The 20,149-nt window shown below is 39.3% G+C and overlaps 1 protein-coding gene across 2 annotated transcripts in view; it reads left to right on the top strand.

Annotated features, from left to right (window-relative positions):
- Positions 1-20,149, top strand: part of foxj3 (forkhead box J3) — a 112,161-nt gene that overhangs the window by 53,517 nt on the left and 38,495 nt on the right. For both annotated transcript variants that reach the window (XM_077203548.1, XM_077203547.1), the window contains exon 2: positions 843-1,278. In XM_077203548.1, the coding sequence (XP_077059663.1) occupies positions 958-1,278 (321 nt within the window). In that variant the 5' untranslated portion in view covers positions 843-957. The remainder of the gene's footprint in view (positions 1-842; positions 1,279-20,149) is intronic.

Genomic DNA, 20,149 nt, shown 5'->3' with positions numbered 1-20,149 from the left:
ATTTATCAGAATTCAGAAGCTCGTGCTCGCTTTCCGCCATTCGAGAGGAATTTCAATAAGGGCATCTCTTTTGGTTCCTGAGAGAACCGGGGAGGTATTTTTAAACTGAGGTTCGTATGAATAATATGTGGGATATTCCCTCCCCTGGTGCCTTTTTCCAGTCCTGTTGTCATTTTCACGAAAATAAGTTCTATAGAGTGTGGCTGGATTATGCGGCCTGACCGTCTACCTATGCGACGGGACGAGCCTCGCACTTTTGCTGCCATTTTAAACCGGAGAGGGCAGCGTGCCTAAAATACAAGGTTGTTTGTGGGTGTAGGGTGCAGCCGCAGACGAGAATAAGAGCCTGTGTCGCACAGTGACGACGATTCTGAGGCCTGTTTACAACGCAGACGAGATGGAGAGGGGGAAGGGTAGAGGGAGATAGAAAGGGTTACGCTTCCCCCCAGGAGAATTGGAATTTCTTGTGATCCAATCCCCCCATTTGGCTGGCAGTTGTGAAAACAATTCCGCAGCATTTACTCAGTTTGCGGCTCGGATTACTGTTGTGTGAGTCAGCTGCAGGGTGCAGGCCGGAGGTAGGAGGTGGGCCAGACGGCTTGGCCGGTCTATGTAGCTCAGTGTTTTTTTTTTTTTTTTTTGGTTTGTCTGCAGATCAGCTTCTGTTCTGGAGCTTCTCTCCAAAGAGAAACGCTGCCTGTTTGAATGTGCTAATTAAAATGACATTGGTTCCAGCTGGAGTGGTTCTAACTATTGAAGTGTCGACGTGCTTCAGAAGCAATCACTCATATCCTGACAGTGTCGGGCAATATAATGATCCCCTCTCTTGCTCTTCTCCACAGGTTTCATTTTTGAGTGACGCCGACAAAAACAGTGATCTGAGGGAGCCCCTTCATTCTCACCGCACCGGATCGTCACCCCTCCTTCGCTGCAGCCGCCGACACTCAACCTGCCATCATGACGTCGGAGCTGGAGAGCAGCTTGACCTCCATGGACTGGTTGCCGCAGCTGACCATGCGGGCGGCCATTCAGAAAGCAGACGCCCAGAACACTCACGGACCAGGCATGGCTAAGAAGAGCGCCCTGCTGGACCCCAACACCACACTGGACCAGGAAGAGGTGCAGCAGCACAAGGACGGCAAACCGCCGTACAGCTACGCCAGCCTCATCACGTTTGCCATCAACAGCTCGCCAAAGAAGAAAATGACACTGAGCGAGATCTACCAGTGGATCTGTGACAATTTCCCCTATTACAGGGAAGCCGGCAGCGGGTGGAAGGTAAGGGGTGAAGTGCTGACTGCAAGCGTCCTTTAATTTGTCATTATTTGCTTTCTGCCCATCAGAGACATTTGCATGCACATGAGTGACGTCCCTCCACTTAAATTCAATCAGTGTACCAAATCAGCCCTGAATTTAGTCAGAGGAGACTGCGAAGGTTAATGTGTGAAATTATTCTCATTTCTTATGCTGTCAAGGCTTTTTTTCTGCCTTTCCTCGCCAAGGAACATTTCGAAAATATCAAAGCAACAGCCACGCTGCTATTTTGCAAAGCGCCATTCGGATCTGTTTATGACTATTAATATTTGACACAGTATCTTGTCTCTCTAGACACAAGAAAATAAAGGCTCTTTTTACAGACACAAGTGTGAGAAGGAAGTGTGTTGATATTCACCCAGCCAGATCCAGCCACACAAGCCATAGAGGAAAAAACTCCCTTTCATGGCTTGTATTATTGATGCCAGATGCCTTGATAGAAGTCCATTATGTTGGAGAGAGCCATTGCTGTGTCACCATCTCAAGGAGCATATGATATACAGAGATGAAGCCGTGCTGATTGCCTTTTAAAGAGCGGAGATGGAAATTGATATTAGAATGAGCTTTCCAATCAGTTGACATTTATTGGCAATAGAATTGGTAGCACAGCTTTATTGCAGACAGACAAGATGTATGTGGTTCTTATCCATGCGAGACGCGGCCCTGTTCGTGCACGTGTGTGTGTGTGTGTGTCTATCTATCTATCTGTTGGTGAGCATATTTTTACACACACCACCCTGTTTTGCTCTGCTGTGAAACGGATATTTATGTCCGTGTAGATAAGAGAGCAACACATGATTTTCCAAGTTTAAAAATCACCTTAAAATATTTTTATAGATGCAATTTTTACTTGATAACTATAATCAAAATAACAAATCAAACATTTGGCTTTATAAACTCCCACCCCTATTATTGTCTGTGAATTTTAGAGCTTGAGAGTTTCTGCATATTTATCAATCCTATTTCTTAAAGTTTTCTTTCAGAAACGTAATGAAATTTTTTCGCTGAAAAGATTTGTTTGCAAATATCTTAGGTGAGTTTGAGGGTCAGTGTGGTGCTTTTATTCGTTGAAGACGAACCTTTTTATTCTCTTGCTAGAGACATACTCACACTTTGTCCATGGTACCTGGAAAGATGGCTCTAATTTAATGCATTTTGGACAGACATAAATGGATTTCTGCGGTTTTCACTGAAATCGTTGTACAAGGTTGCTGCCCTGACACGTTTACCGGGAGACGGCTTTCCATTTTGCTGGAATGTAGCCTTTTTTCAAAAGCCTTGTGGAAAGAGGCGACCCACCGCTGTTTTCAATGATGGCTGTTAATTGCCACATTCCATCTCTATCATGTATTGTTACAGTTATTATATTAAAGATCTAGCAGCCTATCTATTTACATATGGCCAAATATGTATTTTCTGTAGTGTTGTCATTCCTCCATTTATACGAAGGCTAAGTTAGATAATTGAAGGTGGTTCTGTTTCTTTTTTATTTATAAATCTATAGGTTGAAGATACAGCTGAAATCAAATGACGGCCAGTCTCTGAAAGTTCAATGCTGCTGTCCTACTATGTGATGTGGAAAATGGCTTTCAGGATATTGCAGCAGAAACGTATCTCCTAGGCGGAAGAGTGTGTACCGATGGGAAAACGGAGCTATTGAGTTGGTGTTAAGAATTGTATAACAGCAATACGAGTGTTGCTTTTAATAGGCAGGAGAGCGTGAATCTCACTCCGACCGCCATCGACTATTATTTTAGAGAGATCCTTTGTCTCTGAAGTGCATGCTGCTATATTTGTGAGTTTCCACATATACCGAGTGTGGCAGGGGTGAATGTAGGTCTGTGTGCAGTCATCGCCCTCCATCTCTCCACAACCCCCCCTGAGATGTCGGCAGCAGGAATTTACGACCCAGCGCACGCACACGTCTGTTCTCTATGATAATTCTAGCTGTGTCGGAGAGATGAGACTGGGCTAATCCAGGCGGCGGCAACTCATTTAGTCATCTCAATAGAACTCCATTAGCCAACACTTTTAAGAAAGATCAATAAGTGCTGTCAATAAGAATAGATAATTCATCAAGGTCAAAAAATATGCAGTTTGAGATTAATTTTACCACATGCAGTTACTGTTGAGTAGGATTGTAACCAATTATCTTTTTTCTGTGGCTGTTTAATTTTTTGCCAGCCACTTGTTTTTGTTTTTATCTAGCCATTTGTATTATTTTTTTCAGTTCAAATTAGGGATGTGACGTGAGGATATTTTCCCACCGGTTAATCGACGTGTGACAACACCGGTAATACCGGTATCACCGGCGGGGGCTTTTAAATGACTAATTTAAAGGCAAACGTAAAATGCGCGCGTTCGCACAGGCATGCATATTGGTGTGGTGGTTCGGAGAAGCACTGTTTTGTTATTGTGCCCTGAATTGGCGCTAATTTGAAAGCCATACTTTTTTATTTTTTAACAACGCTTAGAAAAAGCTGGTGCGGCAGTGCGCACTTCACTTTAACTTTTAAATTAGGGTCAATTCATCCATCGCAGGGAGTTTGATTGACATGTGATCTGACCAATCAAAATCCACAATTTTTGTCCGACAAAGCAGTCAGAAGAGTGATTAACGTCGGTGGATTTGAACTTGGCTTTAACTGAGGCAATCTGTCACGACACATTAAAGAGCCACAAAACGGTTTTTTCTGTGGGTCGTGTGTGTGTGTGCGTGCAGGACTTAACGGATACTGCGTAATTGCGTTAAATATTTTTAACGCTTTAAACCTTTCTCTTTTTTTTCTTTCTTTTTTTTTTTTAGCTGTGTCGCAAGTGATGAAACCGGTGTTGGGACTGAACACCGTGTAACACCGGTAACACCGACTACCGTAGCAAGCCTAGTTCAAATATATAAAATAATACACTGATGTGAAATTGAACAGATTATTTCTATTCTATACAAACTTTTCAATTTTGTCAACTTTGGCTTTATAAATAAACATTTTTGGATTTTACAAGCTATAGCAGTATGCAGTATACCAGTTAAAAGGTTGGGGTCAGTAAGATATTTTTTTTTTCAAAGAAATTCATACTTTTATTCTGTAATAATTAGGGCTAGTCGACTAGAAGAGGCTTAGTCGACCAAAATTGTATTAGTCGTTTAGTCGCCGAAAAAAGAAAAAGAAAAATACCTTGTTGCGAAATCAGGCAGTCCTTGAGGGACAGATCGTTACTGGCGGGTCCTTGTGGAAATTACAGTATGTCGGTCAGGAAATCCAAATGTTCGACTATCGACCACAAATTTGGGATATCGTTTGAAACATGCAAGTTGCAACTTTACATGGCTCGCTCTAACGTTGAGCTTTAGGCGTGCGCTTGAGCGTGGAATAGGCTATACTAATAGGCCTATATTTAACCCTCATTATGGTTTAGTATTCTCCTCAGTATATATTTACGGCTGTCTATTAAACCTTTGACAAGTCCGATTACAGCGAACATTAAAATCTGCGTTTACTCTGTCGCTGAACCAGAGAGAGCTGTTGTCATGTATAGGTATGAAACAGTTTCACAAACAGTCTTTTCAATAACAGTATCATTATTTCCGTGTTACAAATGTTCAAATTATATCAGAAGTACTTGGATCAAAGTTTATAGCTTGGATCTAAACTCTTATGTATGTCTACAGTAGCGATGAAAATAGAGCAAATCACCTTTTTGTAAGTAAATTGACACATCAAATATAAAGTGGTTCAAATTCTGGATAAAGCACATAAGGGTCCAGAGTCATTTTCCTGGCACGCAAGAGCTTGCTAGAAGCCTATACTTTGAGTTTCGATAAATTTTTGTGACGTGCTCCACTAACTTAACGTGAAGAAAACGTGATGGTTTTCAAACAAACGCATCCTCTTTGTTTTCTTTATTTTACAAAAGCATAATGCTTTGTTTTATTGTGAGTGTAGTGTACACAAATCAAAATAGATTCTTTACAGTTTCTAATGATGTCTTACTCTTAATTCTCGAATTATGTCTGACCCTAATGTATGCCATAAATGACAGTATTTTCCGCTGACATAATGAGACAAAATCATCTGGCATTGTGCCGATTTGTCGTGGATGTCTAACTACTTCAGTCCAGTGATGAAAAATGTGTGTCCAGGAAATTGTAAGCCCCAGGTGCCGCTTCACTCACTGTCTCCTCCTGGAAAAGTAAATTTGACTCAGATGTAGATGCCACTTTTTCTCCTCCTCACTCATCTTTCTGTGATTTCTTTAAAAAGCGTAATATTGAAGTTTGTGCATCTGCTATTGTCACCACATGTCAATGAACTCTCACTGGTAAAGAAAACTAATCTCTGATTGTGACCCAATACCTTTTTTATCAGCCCTACAAAAAATATTACCTATGCAAGAGTGCTGTCTGTTTTATTAGTATTATTAGTAGTAGTATTATAGACTATAGTATATTATATGCAGGTATGTTTATACATATATATGGGTGGGAGACATGACATGCAATTCTACCCGTCCATGATGTCATAACCTGATAAAAATGGGTATTTGTTAAAAATATATATCTTCATGTTGTTCCTCTGACAAGACATTATTACAGCATACCATAGCTGTAGTTGGAGTATAAAGACCTCTACATCAAATTTTTATCTAAACATCAAAATTGTCATGTGGTGTGACTGTCCGGGATATGTGTGACCTTACTAATATGACAATATATATCAGCAAAGTATAAATAATTGATAGATTTACAGTTTAAGTAACAGAATTAGGCTATTTCAACAGACACAGAAAGTGTTGATGTCTGTGTATGATTTTAAAGCAAGTTCTGGCCAAATGCATTTTGTCCGTAAAATGGGCATCATATGGTGTGACACTGCAATTTATATTTTGAACGAGCAATAATTTGGACATCATTATGATGAAGAGGTCCACACTCAACCAGGAAGTTGCAGTGTCATCTCTGGAGTGGTTTGCAAGGTCAAGATGTGAGTTCTGGCTTTTTAATTTTTAATTAAAAAGCTCTGTATCTGATGTGCTCACTAGTGGTCAATGTTTTGTGTCTTATGGTGGGACATTATTTACATACAAATTAAACACTTTTATACGAATTGTACTTATTAATTCTTAAAAATCATTCCTGCCATGTGGCAATTTACATGCTAAGTATAAGCTAGCTGTTTTTAGTTAACCAAGAGATAAGCTTAACTGAACAAAACGTCATATGGTGTGACACTGTATCATATGGTGTGACTGTTTTTCTAAGTCACACCATATGATATATTTGTCACACAATATTACATACACCTTTTTAATGATAAATAAATAACTATTCAAAACATATTCAATGAATTTAATAGTGAACATTAAATTACCTATACAATTAATGTATTCCTTTTCAAATTTATACTTAATATAACCATGTTTCAACCATATTTGCAATGCTTTGCCTATTAAAAGATGCAATGTTTTGTCTGTCAGGCAGAAATTTTAAGTAAAGAGATGACACAAAAATACAGGGAAAGACTCAATGCTGACCATGCAAGGAGAGAGGAGGTCCTGGGGGAAAGGATGAAAAAGTAAAGAGATCATGCCAGTTCACACAGAACAGACACCTACTATAGGGATGAAAGTCTAGGCCACAAGATAGTGTAACTTAAACACATGATACTACAGGTGCTGGTCATATAATTGGAATATCATCAAAAAGTTGATTTATTTCAGTAATTCAAAAAGTGAAATTTGGACATTATATTCATTCATGACACACAGTGATATATTTCAAATGTTTATTTCATTTAATTGTGATGATTAAAACGAACAACTAATGAAAATCCCAAATTCAGTATCTCCGAAAATTAGAATATTAGCCTACTTAAGACCAATACAAAAAAAGGATTTTTTGAAATGTCGGCCAACTGAAAAGTATGAACATGAAAAGTATGAGCATGTACAGCACTCAATACTTAGTTAGGGCTCCTTTTGCCTGAATTACTGCAGCAATGCGGCGTGGCATGCAGTCGATCAGTCTGTGGCACTGACAAAACTGACAAAAGGTCATTGCTAAAGAGGCTGGCTTTTCACAGAGCTTTGTGTCCAAGCACATTAATAGAGAGGCGAAGGGAAGGAAAGGATGTGGTAGAAAAAAGTGTACAATAGGGATAACCGCACCCTGGAGAGGATTGTGAAACAAAACCCATTCAAAAATGTTGGGGAGATTCACAAAGAGTGGACTGCAGCTGGAGTCAGTGCTTCAAGAACCACCACGCACAGACGTACGCAAGACATGGGTTTCAGCTGTCGCATTCCTTGTGTCAAGCCACTCTTGAACAAGACACAGCGTCAGATACGTCTAAAGACAAAAAGGACTGGACTGCTGCTGAGTGATCCAAAGTTATGTTCTCTGATGAAAGTAAATTTTGCAATTCCTTTGGAAATCAAGGTCCCAGAGTCTGGAGGAAGAGAGGAGAGGCACAGAATCCACGTTGCTTGAAGTCCAGTGTAAAGTTTCCACAGTCAGTGATGGTTTGGGGTGCCATGTCATCTGCTGGTGTTGGTCCACTGTGTTTTCTGAGGTCCAAGGTCAACACAGCCGTCTACCAGGAAGTTTTAGAGCACTTCATGCTTCCTGCTGCTGACCAACTTTATGGAGATCCAGATTTCATTTTCCAACAGGACTTGGCACCTGCACACAGTGCCAAAGCTACCAGTACCTGGTTTAAGGACCATGGTATCCCTGTTCTTAATTGGCCAGCAAACTCGCCTGACCTTAACCCTATAGAAAATCTATGGGGTATTGTGAAGAGGAAGATGCGATACGCCAGACCCAACAATGTAGAAGAACTGAAGGCCACTATCAGAGCAACCTGGGCTCTCATAACACCTGAGCAGTGGCACAGACTGACCGACTCCATGCCACGCCGCATTGCTGCAGTAATTCAGGCAAAAGGAGCCCCAACTAAGTATTGAGTGCCTTACATGCTCATACTTTTCATGCTCATACTTTTCAGTTGGCCAACATTTCTAAAAATCCTTTTTTTGTATTGGTCTTAAGTAATATTCTAATTTTCGGAGATACTGAATTTGGGATTTTCATTAGTTGTCAGTTTTAATCATCACAATTAAATGAAATAAACACTTGAAATATATTAGTCTGTGTGTAATGAATGAATATAATATCCAAATTTCACTTTTTGAATGGATTTGCTGAAATAAATCAACTTTTTGATGATATTCTAATTATATGACCAGCACCTGCATTATCAAGATGGTGAAACTGAAAGGAACGAAAATATTTTAATTACATATTTATCATTACCAGGTATAAAGAGAAGAAACAAAAGTGAAAACTCAAGGCATTCAGTGTACAGTCTGTTCCTCCAAGACAAGAAAAAAATGAGAGAGATGGGGAGAGATGCACCAAAGAAATACAGAAAATGGAAAAAAGAAGTGAATGGCATTATGAACCTGACCCCTCCATCTCTTAAAGCATCACTAAATGAAGATAATGCTGATGAATACAGTTTTTTGCATTGACAAATTGTGGAGTGGTGCAGTTCGTCATATAGCGTGACACTATATAATTTGGTGTGACACTGAGAATTGTGCCAGTAAAAATACTTTCTTATTTATAAATCATAAAAAAGTCAACGGAACACAAGAGAAATAGTATCAGCAAGAGTCACAAGCATTTTCATAGATTTAAAACCGGGTTTAACATAATTAATCTAAAATATTTGGAAAGGCTGAGGAGAGATGACTTACTTTGCATGATGATTTAGAAAAACAATACAAAATCTAATGAATCTGCACAAAAGCAATGTTAAATCTTAAAATAGTAATAATAACAATTTATGTTGAAGTTAGTTACTTAGGGAGAGTATATCCAATTTTCATTTTATATAAAATAACTTATGTCACACCATATGACAATTTTAGGCACGAATGTAACAAATTGGTGAATAAATCCAATTTCAAATCCAAAATCTATAAGACCACATATATTTTGGGAAATGCAAGAGTCAGTACAACACAACTCAATATTTTTTATGCCTAATATTTGAAGTAAAAAATAAAAACTTTTTTCAGTCTTATATGTCTCCCACCCATATACACAATCCCACAGTGGTTTGAATTAAAGATCAAATTCTTGTATATGATTTGAATGAAACAATCCAGTATTCCTGCCTTGGAACAGCAGGTTGATGTTCAATTTTGTAGCCACTACACACGTACAAGATATTGCTTAGACTGTCACCACTAGAAGTAATCCCCCATCCCTATTGAAAGCTCTTATGTAATACACTGGTCTTTGGTTCTCATAATTCCAAGTTATCTTCATGGAAGCTACCTTGGTGTAAAGAGTGAAACAGCAAATTAGATTAATTTGCCATCTATCGGGTTGAGAGGCTCACTGTTCCCCGTCAAACCCACTTGTCACTGATGAGGTGTTTAATTCTGTCAAGATGCTTAGCACCCGGTCAACCTCTCAGTCTCTGCATTTGACACCAAAAACTGTGTCTGGTTAAAGCGAAAGCCATCGCAACTCACCTGATCCTAGAGTTCCTGCATCCTCATCCTGTTTGACCTCAGAGCACTTATATAGAAGCTGTAACGGAGTGCAACCAGGCTAAACCTCAGTTTAAAAGCATTAAATGTATGGATGTTAAAGGATTTGGGAGGACCCGAGCCATGCGAAAGCTCTTGTTATCCGCCGAGAATTTTCAATCTCTGTTTACACAACAGGTTTGTAATCCGGCCACAGAGCAGGCCGTAATCTGATCAGGCACTCTGAAAACGTGCGGCGCTAGCAGATGTGACAGCGCGGCCTGCTTATGATGGCTTTGCCACGGCTGCTGCTCCTTAGAATACACAATGCGGTTCTGGCATTTTCTCGCCTAATTGCTCCCTTATGATTTACCAGTAGTGCTCCGGGAAGGCCGGGTGGCTTTTCAGGTCATCGCTTTACCCGCTTTTGAACCCCGAGTCTGAATCTCATTGTGCTGGAGACTGCTCGTTTGAAACGCCGCCGAAAATCCAGAGCAGTTCTCGCATCTTAACCAGTTTAAATGTGCTCAGTGTTTGTTCTTGAATTTGTGCTGTCGCTACCGGCATGATATTCTCCCATTTCAACACCTGCATGCAGGCAAAAAAGTGTGCAAATGCATAATTCCTCCCAAATGTAGCCGTTGACGCTCCAAAGCTGTTTCGGCCTGCGAAAATGGTTAAATGCAATAGGCGAGTTTGAGTCTTGCCGTTTAAAACCGCTGTTGGCACTTGTGGAGTGTCCAAACCTTCTTCTTTGATCTCATTATGAAATGCAAATGCTCCCCAACCTAAACAGATCAAAGGTTGCACCTGCTGCTGGGCAGCCGACATAATAATGGAAGCCAGGGGCGTTTGACCGTTTTTTTCCCTAATAAGTGATTTGGTGGACCGCTTCACCACCCCGGGGCATTATTTACTTGCAAGCCGGGAACACTATCTCTTAAGTAACTAAACAGCCCAAATCCCAGCTCCCCTTGCTTTTATTTAAATGTGGAAGCACAGGTATTGCACTCGTCCTATCTCTCGACTCAGGCTTGGTATGCAGGGTTTGGAATATTAAGATGTAAAATTGCTTCAGCGCACTCTGATTTTCAGTTTAATCCTCCAACCAGGATCATTGCGCGGTCGGGCATTTCGTTTTTAAACAGCTTCCTGATTTTTTTTCTTCTTTTTCTAAAAATACAGGCACTTTCAGTACATCAGATTTGATCATCTAATGTGCAATTATTGGGCCTGTGTTTGTTGCATACATTTAGTACGCAGCCTCTCTCTATCTCTCTGTGTTTTTAATTGTGGTAGCAGCAGAAGTGGCTGTGTCAGTGGTGGGAGTGGTGGTGATTCATGCCGTAGCCAGTTTGATCCTGCTGTTTGTCTGGCTCTCGTGTCAGGAAGCGCCCGCCTACCAGCCTCACCTTGCCCCATCCCACTCGTACCCCGCCGCTCACTCAGAGTAGGTGGGCAGAAAGCGTAGCGGCTCACCAGGTGGATCTGGCAAAGAGGGCACTCGCTACACCTCGCAAAGCACAGAGTTGACTTTGGCAAAGCTTGTAGAAAGAAATGTACGTCTTGAAGCATTTTATCCAGTGGTACTGTACCCAGTCATGATCTATTCTTTGTCTTTAAAAAGGAATTGCCTACTTTTGACTACTTCAGTACTTGGCAGGTAGATAAAACGACTAATTAAATATTCTAGGGAGAGATTGTCATTCTCTGTACACTACTGTTCAAACATTTGGGGTTATTCAGATTGTTTTAATGTTTAAAAAAATATGTTTCCTATTCTAATTTAGATAAAATACAGTTTATTCCTGTAATGGAAAAGCTGAATTTTCAGCAGTCATTACTCCAGCCTTACATGATCCTTCAGAAATCAATCTAACTTTGCTAATATGCTGATTTTCAGACTTTTTTTTTATTTACTATAGTGTACAACTACAATACAACTATTGTTTGTTTTTTCTCTTGGATTGCTTGTCATACTCCAAAAACAACAACAAGAAAACGCCCCATTGTGATGCAGTTGCTCTGACCAGACCATTATTCAAAAACTATAATCAAGTTAATTAATGTGTTTTCATGATCAGTAACTGCTGTCATTTTGAGTAGTCGTGTCCATGCTTTATTTTAAAAGTGCAATACAAATTTATATTGTGAGTAAGCGTTTACAGACAGGAAGAAGCCAATGATATCCCTACTGTCCATGTAGGTTTATACTTCACTCACTAAACATCAATCATTTGTCCTTCATTGATTGATTTAACCCAATCTACAGTGATAATGAGACCTGTTACACAAAGTCAATACCTGACATGGAAGATTTAATCCTGGGTGAACTCTGGTGAAATGTCGGTCTCTTTAGCCTTTCTTATTGCTTGTAAAATAGCAGCCACTTTTCCATCAGACACTTAAGGGTTAAAAGCAATTCTTTGTGTTTTATAGCTAAAAATAAGTTAAATGTTGGCCTTATAATTAGAGATGCACCGATTACAATTTTCTAGGCCGATTCCGATTTTTCATTGAGTTTGAGCTGCCGATACCGATTTTAGCCGATTCCGATTAAATTTTTTCTAACCACTATACAGCGCACACACACACAAATATTTATTTTCTATCTTTTCTTTAATAGAACATTTTATATTTTGTATAGAACAAAGAACATTTTTTTGAATGGATAATTGCTATAAAATAGAACTATATAAAATTCTGTTATGGAAGAACCATTTCCTTTTCACATCCAATATCCTTTTTATTTTGAAAATCGGCCAATTCCGGTCACCAGCCGATCAATCGGTGCATCTCCTTATAAGCTCTGTGCTCTATTTTTATTATGTATTCACTGCTTTGTATAAGGAATTCAAGGGCATGCTTTATTTTGAATATAGTCACAGCTGATGGGGTTTTCTTGGCCTCTTGTACCTTATTGCTCAACTTCCTGTTTTCATATTTCCGTCTACGTACATTTTCCCTCTTCCCCCACAAAATTAATTGCCATCTTCTGCTTAAGATACTTGTTTTTGCTTTCTCCGTAAACCACTTTATAAAGAAATGTAAAAAAAATTCAGCACGGTTATCATGCCAACCTTTAAACAAGTCAGCAGCTTCCCTCATTCTGGCGAGGATGCCCGGCTCTTTATTAATTGAGGCTGGGATGACCTGAACATGGCCTCTCGTCGCTGCTGAGATTTGGCCCCAAGAGAGAGGCGCTGAGCCATGATGAATTTGCGCATGCTATAAATAGAGTCTGGTCCTTGGAATCCGCCTTTAACTCAGAATCTACTCTCTGAAATCTGCTTAAGCTGGAGTTGGACGCTCTGTCGCTGCCGCAGGCATTATACAAAGAAGAAAAAAATGAAATTGTAATTTTCGTAAATGGTTGTGCAGTTCACTTTGAAAAAGATTTTCTTCATCTGCTCTGATTTTTAATGAATTGTGTCATGGATTCTCTTCTCTTTTCTAGGCCTCCTGGTCATTGTTTTGAAATAATGAATTGTCCTTAATTAAAGTAATCATGTGTTCCTATAGAACTGTTATTCGATGGAAATGCAGATATTTTACATTTCAGATGTTATAGAGTCAGTGACAATATTGCTTATTTTTGTATTTATTAAATTATTCAAATATATATTAATGCAATTCTTACATAGTGACTCTCTCTCACACACACACACACACACACACACACACACACACACACACACACACACACACACACACACACACACACACACACACACACACACACAGACACACACACAGACACACACACACACACACACACACACACAGACACACACACACACACACAGACACACACATCTTCTAAGACTAGCATGTATTAAATTTCATTTTTATATAAAGTTGGTAGAACTTGACAAATTACATGTAGTTGACAGTTTTTAAAATTTCCACATTAATCTTAAACATCTTATTTAGTTTTATTTTTGAATAGCTATACCTAGGTCTCGCTATGAACATAGCCATAACAGCTGGAATGGCATTAAAGGAAAGAAAAATATTAAATAAATACATTTCCACATTAAACTACAATTTAAGTTTTTTTTAAGATTTTTCCATTTATCATGGAAACTCTTATACATCACTGTCACTATATCCTCTGACTTTCTGTCTACTCGTATTTGTGAATGAGGAGAGATAATGTGTCTACGTTAATAGTATGAAGACTGATGGGAGATTGAGTTAACTGGCATAGAAGTTTGCATTAGGAGCACCTCTTCCAAAATACTGGCAAATGCACCACAGTCATACAAAATAGCACTTGCGTTTTGAAGTAATTATCCATAAGGTACTCGGTTACTTTGCTTTCTCTTTAGGAAACCTAACCCTTCTTGTCAAGTCTTTTTTTTTGAAGACGCAAATTTAAAGATTAAGAAGGCCTGCCAAGGCATTACCAGTACAATGCTGAGTTTTAACAATAGGAAATGTGCCATGGCAGAAATGTTTCATCTCATTTTATGCCCATCTGACATGGTTTTAGCAGGCAGGAGCTGCAGACAGAGTGGCACCGTGTGTGTGGTGTCACTAAGGATATGGCACACTGCCCAGGGACTTCACATAGAGCTCCCACATCGAAAATGTCATTGAGCTCCATGCTTTTACTATCTGGGTTTTGGGTTTGTCTTTGACTGTCGTCAATGTCGTTGACTTTGGTTTGTCTGTGCTGGTAGCTGGGAAGGCCACGACTTTGAGGTCTAATGAGTTAGACCGGGCTTTTTTGATCCTGTGCCTGTTTTTTTCCCCCCCCCTTTGACTTAAATTCCCGCTAAGAAACAGCAGAAATTACAAGATCTCTGCTTCAAAGCAATATGTGTCTTTTGGGTTATTAAATTTTTTGCCAGAAACCCAATTTCTATAATCATCTCGAGATTAGAAAATTCACTTCACATGCCTGGTATCATCATTAGTTTGTCACTACAGTATTTGTGTATCCACAGGCACTATGTCCATACAGAATTTACCCTTTACTCAGGAGAAGAGAATGACTCTGCCTCCTAGCAGTGGAGCACCATCAGTGATGGATGAGATGCCAGAAATCAACGCTGTCTTCCTGTCCCACAGCCATTGACAGGCAAAGCTCCAGCATCTTTGCATCACTCTGTATAATCGCAGGTCATAGCAGCCATGGATATGACAGATCAATTCCTCACTCATGATTGCCTATTTATCAGTGTCACTGCTCTCAATACACTTTTTCCATCCTAATTTATTGAAGAAAGCTTTAGGGTGCACATACAGTAGCCCCAAAAATGTTTGGACACTGAAGTCGCTCAAGCACACTTTACAAGTAAAGCATTTTGAAAAGAAGTCTGTTTTAAATTGAAACTTTAAAGTATAGATGTGTTGTTCACAATTAAAACAATCGATTCCTTTCTGTTTGTCATACATAAATATAAGATGCAATAGTTAATGTGATGAACTACACCTGTGTTACTCTGATAGGTCACCTGTGTGAATGTGAAGGAAAAAGACTTCAAACCTCTATTAAAAATGACCTTGGGCCAGTGTCAGAAATTATTTTTATTATTATTTATTTATGTTTTTCCCCCTAATATTTTCCCTATATTGTCACTACATTGTCTGCAGTGGTACTAGACCTCCACTAGTTAGGTCAATAGAAGTACAATATATTGCAGCACATCATCCTTTATTCGCAGGTGCTACTTGGTTTGATATTTTATCAAATGGCAGTGATATACAGTCCTTTTTTAAGCGTGTTTTAAGTGTCCAGAATACTTTTCATGGCTCTGAAAAGTCTATATATACAGCCCGAGTCTACGCAGTCGTCTTTCTTTTCAAGGTGACGTTGGCTGCAGTGGAGAGAGTCTGGTCAGCAAGCAGAAGAGAGAGATGGGCAGAAGTACTGCTGCTGGTTGCCGCCCCCTCTAGCCTCTGTCCTCCTTATTGCTGCAAGGCCACAACCTCTCACTGCCAACTAATTGCCTCTGAATTAGACAATTAATGTGGCCTTGTAGAGGGCTGGAGTGTCTGACTAGAGGGACTGCAGTGAGCAGAAGGGTACCCGGCCTTTCCTCACCTCAGCAATGTATTATTTATGGGTCGTTGTGCTTGACAGTTTTACATTAGCTTTGCTAATGGACTCTATAGGAGGGTTGTGACTTTTGAATGTGTTAAGTTGAATTCAAATGGGAAACTTGAGTATTTTTTGTCCCTTTCTTGTCAAACCACAAAGAATTTGCTGTTTTGTTTTCTCGACGTCAGTTTAAAGGAGAACGTTGCCTGAAGGGAAAGTCTGTGTACTAGCTTCAGATGGATAAAGGTGTAAAAGACTGGTCCCTGTCCACCTTCGGCACCCTCTTCTCCGTGTGTTCTGTTGATTGATTGACTGCCTCTGTTGTGTGAGGAATTCTTGTGTCAGTCCGCAGTGATAGATGAATGCTGAGTTTCCCTTGGTTTGCCAAAACAGCCTGTCCGAAGTGGTTTTATTTTTATTTTTGCCCTTTCTTGAAAACGTGCAGTGCCGTTGCAGCACTGTCAAACCATCTAGCAGATCGATTTTGTTTTCAAAGAGCCTAATTGTCGGCATTGACTTGAACAGTTGTATTCCGTCAATCTGATCAAGCTGATTGGAGGCCACTTGCACAATGAAGTGTTCACATAACAGCCCCTGTCTTACAGTAGTGTGGAGAGATCATGCTGCATTGTGCATATGGGAACTGTATTGTCACCTCTACTCCCCTCATTAGCTCCTTTGGCTGTAATAGTGGTTATTGACTGGATGGAGCTTTAGGCACCTGTAATATTAATGGCGACTCTCACAGCTGCGATGGATGAGTGCTGCGTTTGCTAGTGGTGCTGAGGACTCTCTTCTGTCGCTGCTTCATCAGGCACTTGTGCACTGCGACTGTTCCAAACTCAGGGTTTGCTGGTGACCCTTGCATGTTTAGGCCTGCTCCCATTTTGTTAGCTTTTAAATGTAATAGTCTAAAGCACCAGTGAATTATTATTTTTTATTTTGGCACATTTGGAGTATACTAAACGTTGAGGTAAAATAAGATAAATTGTGATATTGCGATACATTTTTCACAGTATGTAATTGGCATATTATCTCAAAATATAATTTAAAAGATAATAAAAGTCTCACATCAGAAAGACTGATCTTTAAAAACTGAAAACTTTCTTTGACCGCACACTCCGCGACCCACCAGTTGAGAAACACTGATACTCCCGAAAAACAAAATCAAGACTTCGTAAAAGGGCATCATAGGACCCCTTTAAGCAGCACAACCATTTTAAACATTAACAACAATTTAAATGGGTTTCTGAAGGATCATGTGACACTGAAGATTGGAGTAATGGCTTCTGAAAATTCAGCTTTGCCATTACAGGAATAAAAAAATTACATTTAAAAAAAAAAAAAAACAGTTATTTTAAGTTGTTATATTTCACAGTATTACTGTTTTTACTGTATATTTGATCAAATAAATGCAGCCGTGGTGAGCACAAAAGACTTCTTTCAAAACAATATAAAAATCTTATCAATCCCAAAGTTTTGAAATGGTAGTCTATAAAAGTCGATATGGCAACACAAATTTACATTGCAGTGTCTGCATTTATGATATTTTTAAGAACTTTTAAGTTATTTTGGCAAAAAGCAATACTTAACATATTTAAAACAATCGACATAAGGAATGCACCGATTCATGGCCTATTCCAATTTTTTTACACAAGCAAATGGGCCGATTCCGATTTTTTCCACCAAATGTTTTTAAGCAAGTTTATTTGTTGTTTATTTGCTCTATAACAGGCCAAATTGACCTTGAACAAAAATATCTGTAACCATTTGAAATTAGAGGCAATCACTGCATTTTAATCATGATACAAACAAAAATGCTAAACTCATGTAACATGAGCAGTTGTTTTTTATTTAAATTAGAATGGTCTGAATTTAGCTTTGTGGAATTATGCTATACAAAACATACCTGCACCAAACAAAAACAGCAGATAGACTGAATGAAAATGCAAATTCCCTCTCTGACAGTAGATGGCGCTTCTGAAACACCAGTGATATAGCATTTCCTTGGTTACCACTGTAAACAAAACAACGCTGTGGTTCTAAACACTACTTTATTAGGCATTATACGGAGGCTAGAGGGAAAGAAAAAGCCATCAAAACTTTTCTGAACACAGTCACTTCCCTTCCGAGATAAATTCATATACACCCCTTCCCCCAATTAAATTTTTATATATATATATTTTTTCAATATTTTGAGGATCGCGAACAGTAAGCTTGTTGTGCCCGTCTTCAGTGTGTCCCGTCTCCAGCCTGTGTTAATGTCCTGTTTACAGACTTCGTACTATTTCCACACAAATTACATTTTGGGAAATTATTTCAGTGCAGTTTGTATGCTAGTCCGGAATAGAGATCAGCCAAAATGCAACCATCCTGTTCTGATTGATGGCCTGTCGACTGGTGCATCTCTGTAACATACAAAAAAATAATATCTTTGGTTAGACAAAAAGTTGTTGAGGAATCAGGTTTCAAGCTCAGTACATATTGCATTTTGACACTGGTCTTATGATAATGTTGTATTATGGATTTCCTGGAGGTTCTTACAGCCAGCTAGATATAAGTCCTCAGACTCTGCATGCATAAACAATTCGAATATGATTTTTAATAAACTGACCTCCTACCTGCAGCTACATATTTAAGTCTTTCCTCTGGTGAATCTCCAAATGTACATCACAACATGGACCCAAACCAAAATTGGTCTCAGGGATCTAATTTCAGCACAGGATTGCGGGTATTGCACATAATTTTAATCATTCCCGCATGTCTTGTGCTTGAAATGACTGGAAATTCCCGCAAACATTTATTCACTTTAGAATGTAGGTTGTATCAGTAAATCGATCAACACAGATTAGAAGATCAAATCAGTCTTTTTAAAACTTTCTGCTAGACGTAATTTCACAAACTGTGATTCAGCGGTGCCGTGTCAAAATGCGTTTAACATAACATTGCATCTGCGCAAGGCAAGCGTCACGCGCACTGCAGACGCCGATAGACTCTTGCGTTTCGGGAGTTGGGGCAGTTGACGGAATTGTTACTTGCACAATCGCGCCAGTGTTGCATTGTCTCTAAAGTTAATCATTTACACGTCTTTTTAAGTCTTACTAAATGAAACGTTCCAGCGATTTATGATTTATGCATGCGTACTTACATTTTGACGTTGTAACAAAACAAAAACAGATAGTTTTGAATGTAATGTATATGTGTTTGTAATTGAGTTTATAGAAAGCAGATTTTTTTATTGGTTTTATGCATATTTGTTATGCATGTAAACTGTAAAATATGTATGGCTGACCTTCAGGTAATTAAATTGTGGTTCTTGAAGTATATAAAGTTACGTCTTATAGTGAGAGGACAGTGCTATTTACTTGTATATATAAAATTATATACATAGTCTCTTTATTTAAAACATTAGAACATGTAGTAAACAAACCTTAAAATACCTCAAATCGACTCCTGTTTGGACGATCTGCTTACTAACTACTTGCCGTTTTTAAATGCTGTTTGAAGCTAACCACAAACCAATTTTCCCCCCTAGCATTAATATCTGAACTCTGCCCAACTGTCTTCTCATTTTCTTCCTCGTAGCCCTGATTATAAAGGGACCTCTCTCATGCAACTCCTTAACCCTGTGTTTTATCTGTTGGCAAGGACCCTAAATTATAACATTTAAATGATTTTCCTTTCCACCAATCTCCGTGGCACAAAACCACGGGGTGAGACGTGAGGAAATACGCCGGCTCTACCTTCCGCTTCTATAATAGACGAGAAGAATGCACAAGTATTTTAAACTCAGTATCTTTCACTTCACTGTTCACTCTCAGACAAATGCAGTTTTTTCCCCCTTGTCTCTGTCTGACTGCAGTTTTGAGGCAGTGCTGAATAAGGCCCAAAGTGCCATTGTCAGTGGCTGTTGCAGGATGCCGCTCTGAGCCGGCTGATAATTAAGAGGAGGGACTGACAAATGGCTCTCATCAGATCGCTCATCTGGAACTGAGAGCACACGAAGGCTTTCAGGGAGGATAAACCGGGAGACGTGTCTTTGGTTTGCAATCTTTCATAACCTTCTGTGGCTCCTCAGAGAAGAGCAGAGCAAAGAGCTCTCTCTTTAAAAACTCAACAGCTATGCCACACATAAGTGCCAAGTTCTCCCTCTGCCTCGGTGAGATATTCCTGATTTTTTTCTGGACTAATACACAATGGCTTTTATGTTTTATACCACCACTCGTTTGGGGTTACCGGATTACT

The sequence above is a fragment of the Siphateles boraxobius genome, unplaced genomic scaffold, assembly GCF_051911475.1.
Source record: "Siphateles boraxobius isolate OS27281-9 unplaced genomic scaffold, OSU_SipBor_1 5, whole genome shotgun sequence".
In the NCBI taxonomy this organism is placed as follows: Eukaryota; Metazoa; Chordata; class Actinopteri; order Cypriniformes; family Leuciscidae; genus Siphateles; species Siphateles boraxobius.
This window is presented reverse-complemented; position numbering and strand designations above follow the sequence as displayed.